This window comes from Protopterus annectens, chromosome 16.part0 (genome assembly GCF_019279795.1).
Source record: "Protopterus annectens isolate FY-2018-M chromosome 16.part0, PAN1.0, whole genome shotgun sequence".
In the NCBI taxonomy this organism is placed as follows: Eukaryota; Metazoa; Chordata; order Ceratodontiformes; family Protopteridae; genus Protopterus; species Protopterus annectens.
In genome coordinates, this window is record NC_056750.1 from 553392843 (window position 1) to 553411674 (window position 18832).

An 18832-nucleotide genomic window follows, 5' to 3' on the forward strand; every position below is an offset into this window, starting at 1 on the left:
CTGAGCATAGTAATATAACAAGAATTAATAAAAACACTCCAGGTATAAAGATATAGAACATGGGTAAAAAGACAATGTCAGTCATACATTGGTAAGAAAAGAAAATATATCAAGTAAGATTTTACAGTTAAAAGTACCCTTTCAGATGACCAAGCCTACAGGGGATCAGAGCTCCAGCATGTGATCAGAGAGGAATTTGGGGAGTTAATAGTAGTATGGGTAGGGTTAAGTGATACAAGGGCATAACCAGATACTAAGAAGGTGTGATTTGAGGGAGTTTTTGAATATGGATGTGGAGGGGGCAGTGGACACGGATAGGGGAAGAGAGTTCCAATTTCTGGCAACGGTGTGGGAGTAGAGCGCTTTCCCTGCATTATTGTTAGCCATGGTGATGGAGAGGAGAGATTTTTCACTGGATCTTGGGTACCGGTTTGCATTATAGATAGTAAGTAGATTGGATAATGAGGGGTTTTTTTTTCAGGATATTTGAGAATATTGTAGGCTGTGCCCAGCTGGTGATAGTTAAGTAGCTGTGGTAGCTCAAGCCATTTTAGTTCTTTTAGTGCAGCACAGTGATGGGTTCTATAGGTTGAGTTCGTAGCAAACTTGGCTATTTTATTGTAGCATGATTCTAGTTTGTCTAGATCACACTGTCTGATTTGGGTAAAGATTGGTGCTGTGTATAATAGAGTTGAGAGGAGGTGGCTTTGTGCAAGAGTGACTCTAGTTTTTTGTGAGAGAAATGATTTATGCCTGTATAGGGAACCTAGTTTTTTGTGTACTAGTTTTATGGTATGTGAGATGTGAACATCAAAGTGGAGATTATTGTCTATTTCAATGCCCAGAAGTTTGGTGTGGTTAGAAGGGGAGATGGTGGTGCCATCCTTAGATGTTATGGTAAAGGAGAGGTTTTTTTTTTTATCTATTAGGGGTAAATAGTAGCAGTTTTGTCTTTTTAGGATTTAGAATTAGTTGGATACCCGATATCCATTTTTCTACTGAGATAAAGATGTATGGTGGTCTTGAGTGAGTGTATGTAGGGTGGTGGGAGATGAGGCAGAACAGATCAGGGTTGAATCATCCGCATATTGTATGAGTGTGGCATGTTGTGTAGAGCATTTGAGGTTATTTGTGAAAATAGAGAACAATAGCGGGCCCAGTATAGAGCCCTGTGGGACTCCTATGGTGGTTGGAAGTTGTGTAGACAGAGTTCCTTTCCACTGGACTGATTGTTGCCTGTCAGACAAGTAGCTTCTGAACCAGGCTATAGTAGAGGAGGTGAAGGATAATGATGTTAGCAAGTGTAGTAGAATGGAGTGGGAGACCATATCAAATGCTTTTGTGAGGTCCAGGAAAATGGCCGATACATATTTGTTATCATTCCTGTGAAGGTTTATATAATTAGTGAAGGATAGAAGGGCTGTGGTAGTGCTGTGATGTGGACGGAAACCGTGTTGTGTGGTAGATAGTAGATTGTGTGTGTTAAGAAATGTCATCACTTGCAAGTGGATGCATTTCTCAAGAATTTTGGATAAGGGGCAAAAGATGGCAATAGGTCGGTAGTTGGAGAATTCGTAAGAATTCCCTCCTTTATGGAGAGGAATGATGTGAGATACTTTCCAGAGTTTGGGTATGTAGGGTTCTAGTATGGAGCGGTTGATAAGGATGGAGACAGGATATGATAGGGAGTCGCTAGCCATTTTTAGGTATGCAGCAGGTATGTTATCAGCTGCTAGTGTGGTTGGCTTTAGTTTTAGGAGGAGTTTTTTGATAGTTGAGGTGGGCACTGGTGATAGGCTGAAAGAGGGGATGGTGTGGGATAGGTTAGGTTGTGACTGAGGTAGAATATGTTTGGTTATTTGACTGGACAGGGATAAGATGGATTTAGTAAAATGGTTATTAAATTGAGAAGCTATGTCTAGGGTATTGTTAGTAGAGATGGGTGCTAGGGTATTGGTTTTGCCTGGCTTTAGTAGGGAGTTAATGGCATGCCAGAATTTTTGTGGACTATTTGAATATTTCCTTTGGGTGCTAAGAAAGTAGTTTTGTTTGTTTATTTTGGATTCAGCCTTGGCCTTGTTTCTAAGCTGTTGATAGTATTGTCTGGAGCTAGGGGTTTTGTCAGTTTTCCAGATTTTATCTCTATCTTTTAGTAAGGCTCTGGTATCCCTATTTAGCCAGGGTGCATAGTTGGCTTTAACTCTGATCTTTCTGCTGGGAGCTAGACCATTAAGGGTGTTAGAGAAGGTAGTATTGAAGTAGTCTACTGCCTGGTCTAACCCGAGTGTCCGTAGTGGTTCCCAGTTGCAGTGGCTTAGGACAGTATTTAGGTATCGTGGGGTAAGGTTACGGTCATTTCGTACAAATTTGTAAACTACTGGTTTGGGGTGATTGGAGTGTTTCTGGAGTAGGAAGATGGGGAGATGATCACTTAAGTCATCTGGGAGACAGCCTACTGTATAGTTTTGTTTGGGATAGTTGGTTAGTGTCCAGTCCAGTATGGATTCTCTCTTTGTTTTCTCATCTATTCTAGTTGGTTCTTTAATTAGTTGAGAGAACCCATATAGATTGATATGACTAGAGGGGCTTCTGGAGTTACAGGCTGCCCAGTCAGTGTTAAGGTCTCCTAGTAGGATTGTTTCCTGAGGTAGATTGTCCTTTGTCCAGTGTAGGATGTCTTTTATTATGAGCGAGTTGTTGCCTGGAGGTATGTAGCAGCATATTATATTGATCTTCTTGGTGTTTCTTACGGACAGGACAGAAAATAGGACTTCAGCATTTTGAAAAGTGGGTGGTGTGGTGTGCAGGAGCTGGAGGTTAAGGGTGTTTTTAAAGAGAATGGCTACTCCTCCTCCTTTCCTGTTTGTTCTATCAGATCTAAGTGTATTGTACCCTGGGGGAAGAAAGTCTTCATCTTGGATACTGGGTTTAAGCCAGGTTTCTGTAATGGCGAGTATATCAGGGCTGTAGTGGGCTGTGAATGCATGTAGGTCTTCTAGTTTGTTGGTAATACTTCTTATGTTGAGATTTAGGATTAGCAGGTCAGATGTTTGTCTTGCTGAGAGGGGACCTGGATTTGGGTGAATGTCACCAGAGGTTAGCAGAGTTTGTAGGAGTGTCAGTATGTGTTTTTTAATATTAATTGTTTGTGAGCTTGGTCTATGAGAGTTTTTTTCTTAGTGTGGTGAGATGGTGTAATTTTTGTTAGTGAGTAATATATAGTTGTGATATTTAAGATTGTAGGGCAGATGTAGAAGTCTGAGTGGGTGGGCTAGTGTGATAGTAGTTGTGCAGCGTTAGGGGGTTATCCTGCTGGCAGGTTGCCCTCAGTCGGCCTGAATTCCAAAGTCTTGGGTCCTGTGTCGGTTGCTGTCGCCTCTTCCCTGACGTCAGGGGTATAAAAGATGCAGACGATGCCATTTTATTCAGTCTTTCTTGCCGCGCGGTGCCAGAAGTAGAAACAGTTCGCAAGTGCCGGTCGGCCGACTGCTAAGATTTTCGTGTTAGAGTTTCAGATCCGAAGTCTTCATTAAAAGCTAAGTACCCCGTTGGGGAAACTTTTTTTTCTTGCTCCAGACCGATGTCAGAAAACGTTAATAATTGTATTTCTTGTGGGAAGCAAATACCTCCTAAGGACTTTCATTCTTACTGTACTCCTTGCCTAGGCCCTAACCATGACATTGCTAGTTGTCAGTTTTGTGCTAGATTTAACCAACGCACTGTTAAGCATCTATACGATTTTGCATTAAGGTATTTTGGGCGAAGATTTAATTATACAATGTCGTCGAATAGCCATCCGACTACCGGAGTTCACAAAAAACGCAAAGAAAAAGAAAAAGACAGGCAACCAAGGTCCAAAACCGACAACAAAGCTTCTCCTAAGCAAGTCGCCGGTTCTCAATGAGGCACTTTCGCAGCCCCTGACGCCTGCTACTTTAGAGTCGCAGGCTGCTACTGACTCCAACATGGAGTCGGCCAGGCCACTGGAAACTCAAGGTATTGGAGCCTTGGAGATTATTCCCTCAGTTGGGTCTGAAGCCCGCTGAGCAGGCATCGGCTTCCTAGGGTGTATTCAAACCTAAACAATTATATATTAAACCAACTTCAAAGACTAAAACACCTTTAAAGGCAAAGAAACAAGTTCACCAGCCACAAGGACAGGCCTCCATGCCCAAAAAACAGATGCTCAAAATGGCCAAAGACTTAATTACCTTGATCAGGGATTCCCATCCCTCTCCTGATAAGAGGCCTAGGCAAGAGACAGACTATGAATCTTCATATCAGGTTTCCATTTCTTCTGATCAGGAATATTCCCTTCCCCCCTGTGAGGATTCTGATGCTGAAGAATCCATTCCTTCAACTTCTCCTCCTGAGGACTACTGTTTTGGGGAAACCTTGCATACCATGAGGAAGCACTTCCACTGGGAGAGCCAAGATTTTTCAGAATCTAAGAAAAGGCTCAGAGACTTCCTTTTACTTCCTCAACACAGGCCTCTAGCTATTCCACCTGTGTTGGACATTGTAGATGATGTGTTCTCGAAGTCTAGTCTGACCCCTGACTCTTTACCTCCAGCTCCTGTTAAGCCAGACAGATACTACAGGGTCCCTGACTCTCATAAATTCCTTTTCAAAAACCCTACTGCAGACCCAAAAACTATTTCTCAGGGTTCAAAAGGGGTCAAGGCTTCTACTGCAAAAATACCCTACCCCCTCTGACAGGGATTCTAGGGCACTGGATAGATGGGTAAAAAAGATTTACACATCTGCTACTTTGGCTATAAGGGCCTTAAATTGCCAGTTTCATATGCTCAAATATCAGCAATATACCATGACACTGCTTAAACAGAAAATGATGGCAAATTATGAATGTGCAGAAAACAAAGAAATGCAGGATTTATTGCATACAGCTGAACAGGTTGGAAAGCATACTTAGCAATGTGGGTTTGATTCTCTGGAGGCCTCCTTCAGGGCCGCTGTTACGGGGTCTGTCATTAGGAGGCATGCTTGGTTAAAGGAACAAAATCTGCCTGACCATGTTAAAGCAAAATTATTAGATGCCCCTTTACAACATGATACCTTGTTTGTTGTTAAGGCAGAAGAGGTGTTAAAGAAAATGGAGGACAAAGCTAAATCTATGCAAACAGTCAAGGATTTCTTACAGGTACAGCCACCTAGATTTAGCAGACACTGGCCTACAAAGAATTGGTCCTTTCCAGTCTCAGACAGACCTCAAAGGGGCAGATCCAGATGCCCTAGAGGCAGATCACAGATGCAAGGATCCTACAGATCATACAGGAAACAGTCAAAATGACTTCCTCCTGCCTGCACCAAGCACTTAACTTCTGGCAACACCATTAGGGTGAAAACTAGCACGTTTTTCTCAAAATTGGTATATTATAACCCAGGACAAATGGGTTCTAGACAGTGTCACAAGGCTACAAGTTTCATTTCCATAGCCTGCCAAGGGCAAACGGTTGGCCAGACCTGCCAAAAAATCAATGGGCAGAGGCTTAAAAACAAGTCGCAGCTCTCATGGACATGAGGGCTATTCAGCAAGTACCACAGCAAGATCAGGGACAAGGATTTTACTCAAGACTGTTCTTGGTACCCAGAAAGGACAAAGCATGGAGACCAATACTGGACCTATCTATTCTAAACACTTTCCTGGATATACCAAAATTCAAGATGTTGACCTTACAGCAGCTTCTGCCTATGCTGGGCAGCTAGGCTTGGCTCGTGACTTTAGATCTAAAAGAGGCATACCTGCATGTCCCAGTCAGGCAATCATGCAAAAGATACCTCTGATTCAAGGCTGGCTCAAAGCATTACCAATTCTCTGCACTGCCCTTTGGCTTATCTACTGCGCCCAGGGTCTTCACAAAGTGCCTGGCACCAGTAATTGCTTACTGCAGACAAAGAGGAATACAAATATATCCTTACTTGGACGACTGCCTCATACAAGCAGAGAACAAGGACATTCTACTACAGCATCTGACATTTGTGATAAGACTTTTAGCATGCCTAGGGTACACAGTCAACAAAAAGAAATCAAAACTAGTACCCTCTCAAGAGATAATATTCCTGGGTGCAAGCTTAAATACAACTGCCCAGATGGCTTATCTCACTCCAGACAAACAAAGGCAACTGACTACCTATTTCAAGGAAATGGCAACAAAGGCCCAGTTATCTGCAAGACAAATTATGCAGGCTTTGGGCTTCATGGCATCCTGCATCTTACTAATTCCATATGCAAGACTGCATATGAGTAAAATTCAGTGGTACCTAAAAAGTGTCTGGACACAACATTGCCACAGTCTGGAAACAATGATTACTCTAATTCCCTGCCTGCAACAGGAGTTTCGATGGTGGGCAAAAGCTTGTCACCAAAACAAGGGACAGCCATTCTCACTACCCCCAGCCAGGCAGAGCCTGACGACGGATGCATCAGATTATGCCTGGGGGGCACACATGGCAGGAAGAGGCATTCAGGGCACTTTGGTCCACAAACCAAAAGCATCTACATATCAATCAAAAAGAGATGCTAGCTGTTCAAAATGCCTTGACAGCCTTCAAGGACCTACTTCATCCGGGACAACTACTGATAAAGACAGACAACACCACGGTCATATGGTACATAAACAAGCAGGGGGCACTCATTCTTATCCCCTGTGCAGACTAGCCATGCTTTATGGGACACAGCATTGACTTACCAAGTCTATCTGCAGGCACAGTTCCTGCCAGGAAAGGAAAATACTCTGGCAGACGAACTAAGCAGAAACCTCATGGATCCCCACGAGTGGCACCTGGATCCTCAAGTCTTCTGCATGATAACAAAGAAATGGGGACACCCGGACATAGATCTATTTGCCTACCCTCAAAACAATCAACTAAAAATATTCTGCACAAGGACTCATCACAGACCAGCTTGGAAAGTGGACGCCTTATCTTTCAGCCTGACAAACCTATCAGTATAAGCCTTTCCTCCACTGCCTCTCCTCCCCAAGTTACTCCTAAAGGTCAGGCAGGAGAAACCAAAAATGATTCTGATTGCCCCAGACTGGCCACACCAGTACCCATCCTGGACCTTACCTCAAATACCTCATCTACTGTCCCAGCAAAACAATCAAATTCTGCACAGCCAACTCAGGACCCTAAACCTGGCAGCATGGCGGATAATGTAGCCATACAAAACCACATCTCTCATTAAAGCTGTGATGGATGTTATTTTATAAGCCAGAAGGCCAAGTACTAGAAAATCCTATGCTGAGAAATGGAAGAGATTTTGCACTTGGAACCAAGCTCGAGGAACTGATACAGCTGTCCCAAATATTCCTCAGATTTTGCAATACTTAACTGAGATGCTGGACAAAGGCCTATCTTTTTCCATCAATTAAAATCCATGCCTTTGCCATTTCGGCTCGTTACAATACAGAGCCACCACTCTTTTCTCATCCTTTATTAAGGCAGTACCTCAGAGGAGCCAAAAACTTAAGGCCTCCAAGGAGAACGCCAATACCTGCATGGGACCTCAATTATGTCTTGGAAAAACTCACCTTGCCTCCTTTTGAGCCAGCTGCTACTGCGGATATAAAGTTCTTATCTTGGAAAAACAGCTCTGCTCTTAGCAATAACTTCTGCAAGACGAGTTTCAGAGCTACACGCTCTCATGACCGTGGAACCCTTTATCATTTTTTATCCAGACAGGGTTTCTCTGAGAACAAACCCTACATTTATGCCTAAGGTGGTATCCAATGTAGCCATTAACCAAACAATTCATTTGCCAACTTTTTATCCAAATCCACAGAACAAGGGGGAGAAAATTCTATATTCTTTGGATGTACACAGACAGCTTAGATTCCACCTGGACAAAACTAAAGTTTTCAGAAAGACAGAACAGTTACTAGTGGCATATGCCACAGCATCACAAGGAAAGGCTATCTCCAAGCAGACTGTTTCAAAGTGGATAGGTCACTGCATTTGTTTCTGCTACTCACAGCATGACAAACCAGTGCCTAAGGGCATTAGGCCACATTCAGCCATGCAGCCACTTCTGCAGCCTTTCTCAGGGAGTACCAGCCAAAGACATTTTAGAGGCTGCGACTTGGAGTTCAGTGCATACCTTTACAAAACATTACAGTCTGCCTCTTTACTCTAAATCCAGGGCAGGCTTTGCCACTGCAGTTCTGCAGGGCCTCATAGCCGCTCCTAATGCTGTTTAGCTCCAGCCCCCCAACCATAGATTTGGGACTCGACCCAAATGTAATGACTGCAACAGTGAAACACAAAGAACATAGTACAGTTGTGTACACTTACCATAAATGTAGATGTTAGAGTGTATTCACTGTTGCAGTGCAGGTTACCCACCCGCCATCCCCCTTATTTTTGTTGGAACTTATCTTTACTTCTCTAATCTATACAACCTAGGTGGTGTACTTGCTTATAGATGAAGGTAAAGCTCATTTTGGTGCATGTATGTTTTATTTATTTACTTAATTTTAGCCTACCCTTTTGGGGGCACCTGATATCTGGGGCAAGAAAAACTGAATAAAATGGTGTCTGCTGCATCTTTTATACCCCTGACAACCTGACATCAGGGAAGAGGCGACAGCAACTGACGCAGGACCCAAGACTTTGGAATTCAGGCCGACGGAGGGCAACCTGCCAGCAGGATAACACAAATGTAATGACTGCAACAGTGAATACACTCGAACATCTGCATTTATGGTAAGTGTACACAACTGTACTTTAGACTTTCTACATTAAATCCTTCACTTTGCATGTATTACAAAACTTCAGCTTTGCTAATTTTGTGTTGTATGTTCCCTCTTTGTGATCTTATTTTTTGTTGTGAAATTTTCCTTATCTGGATGCCTTTGCCTGTATTTCTCTTTGAATAACTTTGAGGCTGCCTTTTTGTGTTGATTGATTTGGCTTTTTTGCATAAATATTGCACCATATCAGATCTGTCTCTCTCTCTCTCTCTCTCTTTCCCACGTCCATTTTTCTATTTTATACCTTTCAAAAGTCTCTAGATTTTGTTCTTTGTATTTTCGTACTTTCTCAGATGCTTTTTTTTCCCCCAAACGGATTAAGGTTTCTTTGTATGATGTTTTTAATAAATTGGTTGTGTTAATGAACACAAATTTTTATTTGAAGCTTCTGGCAGTTTTTCTTGTGGAAGTATTTTTCTTTCTTCTAATTTCTCAATCTTTTTGTATGTCTTGTCTGGAAATTTTGGGCTTCTTGCATAATAGGAACAATACACAGTTTCTTTCTTATCCTCCGTAGTCCACTCTGTCAGCTTTATCTTTTTTTTGACCTATCAGTTTTTGTGATTTTTGTATGTACTGCTTCCTTCTACAACAAGGGGGCCTTCCTCCTCCTGGGCCTGGTGTAGCCCCGCTGTGGGAATGTTTCCTTGTCTTGAGGATTCCACACTGTAATTTTTTCCTTTCCTGGCACCATTGTGTCTACAAGGATTGGGCACTTTTTTATCCTGGGTGTTGTGCACCCAGCTATCTTTTTTATTTTTTAACCTACTTCTGTCCACGATATATAAAATATACTCTGTATATCAGTGTCGTCTTGGTGAGATTTTTGTGAAAAACAGGGTCCACCTTATGAATGTACTCACTAAGACTTGAGGATGAATTCAGTTCCAGCAATACCATTCAGACCCTTATGAATACAGCATTGTTTATGGCTACTGTTATTCTCCTCAAGGTTCTGCATCTGAACCTTTGAGTCTTTCCTTATTTCTTGGACCCCCACCTTCATTATCATCCCCTTCCACTTTGAATTATAATATTCTGCTTGTGTCTTGTGTTATGTGTATGAGCATTAACTACATAGTTCTAAAATATCCATTTAAATTAGGTAATCCTGAACCTCCTTGTTCTGTTGGGAGAATCAACTTATCCCACATACCTCTTGCCCTCTTCCCTTCTCAGACAGATTCCTAAAACTCTTATTTATCCAAAATTTATCTTCTGGTTGATAAAAAAATAAGCTTGACCTGTGTATAAAACTAGAGAGACTAAAAGCATTTTCATTTCTTGTATCTTAATATCCATATACATAAACGAGAGTTCTTGTCTCTCAGTTTTTTGTTTTATCTTTTGTTTAGCTGCCATAACAAGCCCTTTTAATCTGTGCTCCTAAATACTTCATCTTGTTGTGTCCCCATGTATAGGAGTTTTGCTGAAACATTTTGTGTATGGGTACATAATTTATGGTTATAGCCTTTGTTTAATCTTCATTGATTTTATCTTGAAAAGTCTAGAAACTGTCTCAAAATGATCCACACCAAAGTGTAATTTTCTGGATTTTTCATGTACAAAATAATATCGTCTGCAAATAAAACCAACTTGTCTTGATTACTTTACCAGTTGTATCCTTGAATTTCTGAGTCCCTTATTATCTTTGCCAGTGGCTCTAAACATAAAGCAAATAAAAGGGAAAGAAGATGCTCATGCCGTGTTCCTCTGTTCAGACACAACTTATCAGAGAGGAACCCTCCCATTTGAATTTTTGCCTTCAATTTTTCATATTTTCTCCTAATTAACATTATTTTGTCATGGAATACTCGTGCTTCCATTGTCCTACTCATAAAATCCTTGCTTCCTTTGTCAGTTGCTTTCTTTGCATCAAGACCCACCAACAGTAGTGGTGTTTTATAGCAGTCTGCTTCCCTCAGGATCTGCATTGTTCTATTGATGCTGTCAAGTGTTTGCCTCCCCTCCATAAAACCACATCAATCCGTCCGCATCTATTAATTTTGCCAACACCTTTGTCACTATTTTAGCTAGTATAGAATAAAGACTTTAGAATTATGTGTTAAAATTGAATGTGTCTATATGAAGCTGTGTCTGATGGGTCTTTACCCTCTGGGTAATATAGTCACCACAGCTTTCTTCCAAGATGCTGGTGCTTCCCCCTCCTTTTAAAACAAACAAAATTGTCCAGATCTTTATTACTTTATTCCCTCCTAAAGTCCAGTCTTCCATAGGAATTTCCATCTGTTCCTAGAGAGTTATTTGCCTATCAATTGTATGTCACCATTTTTATATCATCTCCTTCTTTCCTATTAGTTTTTGGGCTTTATCTAATATTAACATAGTTAAGTCTTCCATAAATATTTCCATTTGTGCTCTTTCCTGGTTTCCACATTCCTCTGCCTTATACAAATTTTCTTAAAATTTCTGAAATGTCTCTGATGGTAATACATGATCTTTGGTTCTTTTTCTTGATATAGTCTCCCTAAGTTTGGCAACAACTCTCTCTGCCTAGTGTACAGTGAATATTCATTTCTCACAAGCACTCTGCTGTTTCCAATTTTTAATATTTTGCCCTTCTGCCACATTTTTGTCAGGATCACGCTTTCTGCTGGTATGATTGCATATTTACTAATGTAGGTCTTGGCTTTTTTCTCGTGGACAGGTATGGACCTCAGTTTGCCATTTCAGTTAACAAATCCTGTTATGCAATACCAATCCAGTTGTTTATTTGTGCTTTCATAAAATGAATGCAGTCTGTTCCTTCCAGTTTCTCTAGTATAGTAGAAAATCTCTGGTTTTCTTTGTGTGCTGTGTCTTCTTAACTCTACTGTTTTTCGAAACCGCTCTTGTCGAGTAATGTCATACTTGGTCAGCCTTTTTTTTCCCATCTCATTCTCTGATTTTTGCATTTTTTCAGCTCAACTTTTTAAAGCTTCTGCTTTTTTAGAATTTTGTGATTTGATTTTGCCTTCGTTTCATTTATTTTAATCACTTTTGAGAACATTTGATTTATTTTTCCTCTAAATTAATTAAAAGCCAATCTGTTGGACCCTAATTGAAGTGTGAACTGCTTGTTTGCCAAACAGCTGCAGGGTTCTTTCGAGCCAGTGTTTTCTCTTCACAGTTTCTGGTTGGTTTTGTTTCATTTTCTCTAAATTTCTTATTTGCTGACATCCAGGCCATGTACTTATTAGCCAGTAACTGAATTTTACCGGAAACAACATTTTCAGTGGTTCCCTTTTCCCAGTTTCTGTTTTCATAATGGGAGAGCTGAAATTGAGCTTTTGATCAGTGCATAGCCATCTTGTAAGTGTAAATTGTGCAGTTCTGTTTAGTGCCAGAGATTACGAATTCATTATTTTTTTTCATATTTAGTATATGCATTTTATTGAGCCAGGTGCATAAGTTGGCCAGGTCATCTTGTAATTTATTTTTGATGGTGGCTAGGGAAGAATTAGTCCTACAAATTACAACAGTGTTGGCATGAAAAATTATTTTGCTTTGAGGAATATCCATAGGGAATATACCGATAAACAACGAAAATCGATGCAGAGATAGCATCGCTGTTTGAGAACTGCTTTGGATATATTTGAGGAGGTGATGGTGGAACCATTTATTTTCAAACAATGAGAGGAATTTGTGACTGATACCTGCTGAGAGGAGTAAATTAATACTAGTTCATAATCAACAGGGTCAAGGGCTTTAGTTGGGTAGATTAAACACAAATCCTGTTAAAAGTACCTTGTCCATGTTTTGGAGGATGTGGTGTGTTGTGTGTGTGTTGTGTGTGTGTTGTGTGTGTGTTGTGTGTGTGTTGTGTGTGTGTGTGTGTGTGTGTGTGTGTGTGTGTGTGTGTGTGTGTGTGTGTGTGTGTGTGTGTGTGGTGCGTTGTGTGTGTGGTGTATATCCCATACATTCTTCTTTTGTTGGATAGGCTGTGGTCCTCATAATCCTGAACTGAATGAAGTGAGAGTTGAAAATGGATCAGTGGATGGATGAGTGATGACTTTATTTGTCAAAAAGCTGATGTCTGACTATTCACTCAAGCTTCATACTCAAATTTATACTACTTGGTACATGAATCTGAGCTAGACGGACTTTCAGTGCTGTAGTTCTTAGGCCTGTCTACTTCACAGTCCTGTTTTTTACAATGTATATCTCTCCAGATGGGGTCCCTGTTATTTCATCGAAAGAGCATATAATCTAACAGTATTTTGTCAAACATGCCATTCGTCGAGCCATTGTGATTGAGATCGCATTACGGTAGGAATCAGGAAAGTTGCCCTTTCCCCACTGTAGTGCAATCTCAGAGTTGGTATATATAAATAGGGGATGGTAGAGGGTGCAGCCCCTCACACGAGGGGGGGGGTGGTGCAATGAACAGCATTTCCAATAAAATGTCACTTAATGATCTGATGTTTCAATGATTTAATTTAGACCCTTTGAGATGTACTACGATGTGCATCTTTGAAAGGAAACTGCATACTCTTGGTTGCTGAAAGCCTGAAAATTTCTAAGAAAATGGGTGCATAGCTGGACTGTATATAGGTATGATTATTCTGCCTTGTACTTACCTTTTTGAGAACTGCCTTTTTAATATACCTTTTATTCATTGTACTTAGCCTATCTTTGCAGGATAAGAGATCTGCCTTTTCCATGCTGACTTCTCCCTCTGTTGTCTACCTTAACATATTGTGTATGAGGCTATTCCGTGCATTGACTACTCTCTTGTGTATGACTCTGAATCGGGTTCTGTTTCTTTTAAAATCTATGCCTCCTTTATTGTACAATACGATTCCTAAAAGTTGCTGCCCTCCTAAACTTTGATTCCCTTAAGATATGTCCCCCACACTTCTCTCCATTGGTCTGTTCATCATGCTGTCTTCAGTTGTCTGGTATCTGTACCTTAAGAGATAGCAGCATTTAAAAGCAAACTTCACTGTCTCTCTGCTTGGCTTAGAGTTTCAAGACAACGTTACCTAATCTAAAATTTTCTCTTCAATCTTTCCTCCTCCTCTCTGCTTGATTTCTGTTCCTACAATTTATTGAATTTAGCAAAGGAAGATAAATACACTGCTTGGTTTCTGAGACTCTGTAGATGTCATAGAAACGCAGTAACTGATGGGTGTTGAATGAGCTTACCCTAGTATGTCATTCATTTTCGGAGTCTTTATTTTCTGTCTTAACTGAAGGAGAGCAATGATCCTGTTGGAGCATTATCAGGTTCAGCCCAGGATTACTATAGATCAAAGCAAAATTATAGTAGTAGCTCCTTGCAGGAAATGTGTTGAGATACAGAATATTGAACAGTTGCTGTCAGATATACTTATATGAATATGAGATGACATAATCGGTGATGTCATTTGCAGTATGTTACAGAGAAGAGGGAGGAGAATGGAGAATAATAAAAAAGGAAGATCTGGTGGGTGGAGGTGAAGAGATGCTTCAAGAAGGGTGGATGGGTACAGGGGGAGAAGGTGCTTTTTAGTGGATTTGGAGAGAAATAGGGTGGAATGAGATAAGAGGTGTGTAATTTTTGTAAGAATTGAGTTAATTCTAGTGGTGAATGTATTCTCCTTATTATTCATCCTTGCCAAGATATGGTTGTATGCAACTCCCTACCACCTTTAAATGTTGTTGTATTGTTTTAGAGTTGTCTGTGTTTGACTGGTGCGGTTTCCATCCATCCATCCATCCATCCATCCATCCATCCATCCATTCACAACCCTGTTGAGGATGAAGGCTTCTGTGCATGCCTGCTGAACCATATAAGATTATATTACCTTTTTTTTTAGTATTCCATCTACACACTTTCTACTGATCGTGATATTGTAACTTCTTGTGGGAATTATGACAGTGATGAGATTAATGGTTAATATACAAGACTCATAAAAAGGTTAGTTATACCTTTTGATAATTGCCGGAGTTGTGGTACTGCAATTTATTTTTGTAAAGGGAGCCTCATACTGTTAAGAATTTTCTGTATTAGGACCTTGTTACTTGCAGTATAAGTGGATTGCCAGAGCACATAAGATTAATGCTTATCACTTGGCATATGCAGGCTGTACAGATCTCTTGATAATCCCCGGATTAATTTTCAGAGTGTTTTTGTGCAGTCATTTGCTCATCTTTGCATATAACCAGTTTGTTAGTTTCTCATAATGTATGATCAGAAAAAGACTATCTGTACTGGCTGTTCAACCACATTGTTATGAAAACCATTCACACTACTTGTATTTCATTTATGCCAGTGGGTCCTAATCTTGGCGGTTTTCTGTATGAATTACTTGCACTTAAAATTTAGTTGTTCTTTCAGATCAACTTGGGTACAGACATCTTTGCAAACTGGTATTTATGAATGTTTTCTCTTGGTTAACTGTGCCTCCTACGTTAGTTATTGGTTGCTTATGTGACAACTGTACCTTGGCAGCAGTGATATTCTTAGGTATACGTCTTACTTGCTTTCCATACAGTTTGTGAGTAGTATGTATGTGTGTTGTATAAAAATTAATTTAGCTAGGAAATTAATATGTTGGGCTATTAAGAAGATTAAGTGCCTGGTAGTGTTGTATGTAAGGCTTTAACTTGCAAGTAGCAAGCTCAGAACTAGTTTCCTTTATCAGAGGTTTAATTGGGTCAGAACAAGGAGTCGGGGCTATTACAGATTGTTGCCTCATTCATGGATTATTATGGATAGAGCTTGAGGGTCACTTGAGTAAATTTATTTGTTTGGCGGAGCTGGGCAGATAGCCTGTAATGAGTGTGTGTACGAGTGGTGAAGTAACCTACATGAACTTTGAACCGTGCTGTAGATACTGTGTATCTTGTAGATAGCCCATTATGTTTGCTCAGTATTTAGACTATGTTTGTTGTTTCTCTAAGAAATAAAGCTGCATTTATATACATTTCTGTCTATAATAAATGTATATATGGACATACGTGCACACAATTATATGCATATATATGTGTGTGTGTGTAATATTTATGGGTTTATTTACCTTTATTGAACAGCACTAATCAAAGTGAATAATGTCATTGCCAAATGATTGACATTTTGCATGTCAGCACACTACTAAGCATGTGCCAACTGTCAGTGTTGACGCATGCAAAAATCTTAAAACAAAATTAGAAAAAAAAACACCGCCTGCTAATTATATATTATAACTTTGAGATTGCTCAATTTTTGGGAAAGGGCAAATTCCCCAATCCCAAGAATTGTCTCATCTGCTACTTTTATTGACCAGTGTCGACCATCTGTTTAGTCTACCAAATTTTACTGACTAAACAGATGGCAGTAGGAGTGCTGCTTGATGAAAGAAGCATCATCAGTATATGTGTGCATGTATGCAAGTCAGAGTCAAGTTTTTGAACTACCAAATGGGTGAGCCCAAAGTAATTGGGAGAAAATAAATGTAAAAGAGTCGAAAAAAGTAAAAAGAGAAACTTTTTTTTTTCCCCAGGGGGCACACACTCGCATGCACCTCCACACTCCCTACCATTTATATATACCAATGAGGTCACACTGCAAGAGAAAGGGTAAATTCCCATTCCCCACTGTACCGCATCCTCGCACATGAAAAGACTTCATATTTTGAGACTTTTGCCAGACTTCTTACTGTTCAAATAAGTGCATGTTCGAATAGCTGAATTATAAGGGGTGGTTTATCTTAAGTGCACAATCTGCAGATTATTTTATGTTAGAAAAAATGAGAGGTCTTTAAGAAAAAAGTTAAGCCCAACAATGATCTTCTGAAGACAAAGATCTTTACAGACATACTGTTTCTTGCAAGAATTAAAAAAATATATATTCTTAGTTTTGGAACATGTGCAAAACAATCTGAGGAAAATGAATGTTTGACTGAAAAGTGATGGTTGTAAAAATGTGCAAGATGACCTATTTTACAGCAGAAAATGTGTGTATGTGATGGTTCAAGGGGTGGTGTCAGGGTTGGGTATGGCGATAGATTTAGTGCTGTGTCTGGTGTTGTGTTTTTGTGTACTCCTGTCCTGCAAAGTGGTACTGTTTGGGAAAGGTGTTGCATGTACAGTTAAGGTTAGGACACATGAATAAAGTGGTGCAGGGTGGAAAAGCCCTCTGCCCACCTTTACTTATGAGCTAGGTTTAACCCTGTCCCAAACCTTGCATATTACATTACTAAAAACCCTTTCCTTATCAGAACCATTATTTAGACCATGCTTGATCTGGGTTTTGTAGCTGAGGTTTACTGAAAGTAGAAGATGAACTGTCGTTTTTTGATTCTCTGGTTTTGCCTGTCACACACTTGTGGAGTTGCGCATTTTTTTATATGAATATGCACATGTATAGATGGGGGTGTATATGGTGTATATACTCCTTTTATGAGCAACGACTTTAGAAATACAAGAGCAGTGAATTGATTAAGTCTTCTTGCTGGCCCTTGTTTTATTGCAGATTTTGTCCATTTATTCTTAGCTTTTTTGTGTATTGTTAGTGGATATTAATGCAAATGTAGAGGTATTTCCATTATTCTAAATGTCATATACGATCCTTTTAAAGATTTCTTTAGTATGTTAATAGCAAATGGAGTTAAAATGCATTTATGTTTAGCAAACTTTGTCATCAAAAAATGGTTATAGATGTAGCAGAATTTCTTTTCATATGAACCTGCAGAGAGTCATGCATACATTTAACATATTCATTTGTTTATGACTTTTTTAATGCCATAACAAAAACATTAATATGGGGAATGTCTTGAAATCATGATTTCAGTATTGTATTAACCTTTGACAGTGATGTTTACATAGCTGTTTCATAAACCATAAATGCATTGAATATGTTATTTTAATTTCAAGACAGTTAAGTAAAGACTGCATATAGTGAACACATCTTAGATTTAATGTTTCATTCTATGATCTTCACAACCTGAAATATAAAATGTTCTGTATTGGGACATTTTGTTTTGCAGTGTAAACAATTTGTCAGATTAGGCCATGAATTCACTCTTTACCACTTTTCATAATGCAGTCTGTACCAGTTGCATGACACTCTGCAAAATGGCTTTCAGAGTTCTTGCGAACACCAATTCTAATGTTTTTCTATTTCTGGAGCCTATTTGTACCCTAGCTAGTCTTTTTTAGGGTCTCTGTTTGCAGCAGCACCTTTTTATTTTGTTACATCTTGAATCAGCTGGGCATTTTTTTTCAACAGAATGAAACTTGAAGAAGCTAAAGAAGTGCAGAGCCTAAGAAAGCGGCCAAGTGGGGTGAGGTAGGTAGTAGGCAACTGTTTATATTCCAGAACATTATGCTTTTTTTCCTTGTATCAGTTTTGGTGACTGTTTTTGGACTGCTGTTGCCATCTCTCATTTTTATCCACATATTTGTAGTTTCTCGTTTACTCTAAGGACCAAGCACAGCCACATTTTAGAAAAGGTTTTATTAATTAGTTCTCATTTTCTTCTGAACATCTCTTTGTCAGCTACAATTTTCATGAGGATTTTGTAAAAGAAATGTGCATGATTTCATTGGACTTATTTCAATCAAATTTTGGTACTTGTGTATTATTGCAACATCTTTTACTTTCTTCATTTTTACTGAAATGGCCTCACTGAAGTGTGATATGGTAGGGTAGACTGGCAGAAAGTCTGCTGGGGATATCGGTGGGGGATTTAAAGAACTAGTAAGACTTATAATTTTGAGGTGTGTGGGTAGCGTCCTTTAAAGACGTCAAGCATTGAATTCAGCGATTGCAGTGGTTGCGTGTGTACGTGTGTTGGGCTGAAAGGAGTGTAGGCGTTACCGTACGATCTGTGGAAAGGAATACTTTGTACTGCAGTTCCTTGTGGTGACGGACTATTACTTCTTCAGTGTTACCCTTTTGTATTTTTTGGATGTATGACAGTGTTATGAAGGTTAGAAACCGGTTTGGTGGACTTGGGTAGCTTCATCATTGAAACAGCTGATAAATAATACAGGTTTGAAAATAGAGATTTCCTACTTCACCGACTACAGCATGTGGAAGGAACACGTTCGCAGTAGAATGGGACTCGCTTAACTGACAGGAGATGCTGGCGGTA

General features: G+C 39.8%; 1 protein-coding gene across 1 annotated transcript in view; it reads left to right on the forward strand.

The window, feature by feature from the left end:
- Window positions 1-18832, forward strand: part of CCHR16.PART0H9orf78 (chromosome chr16.part0 C9orf78 homolog) — an 849816-nt gene that overhangs the window by 89076 nt on the left and 741908 nt on the right. The window contains exon 2 of the mRNA XM_044058434.1: window positions 17965-18024. Within this exon, the coding sequence (XP_043914369.1) occupies window positions 17965-18024 (60 nt within the window). The remainder of the gene's footprint in view (window positions 1-17964; window positions 18025-18832) is intronic.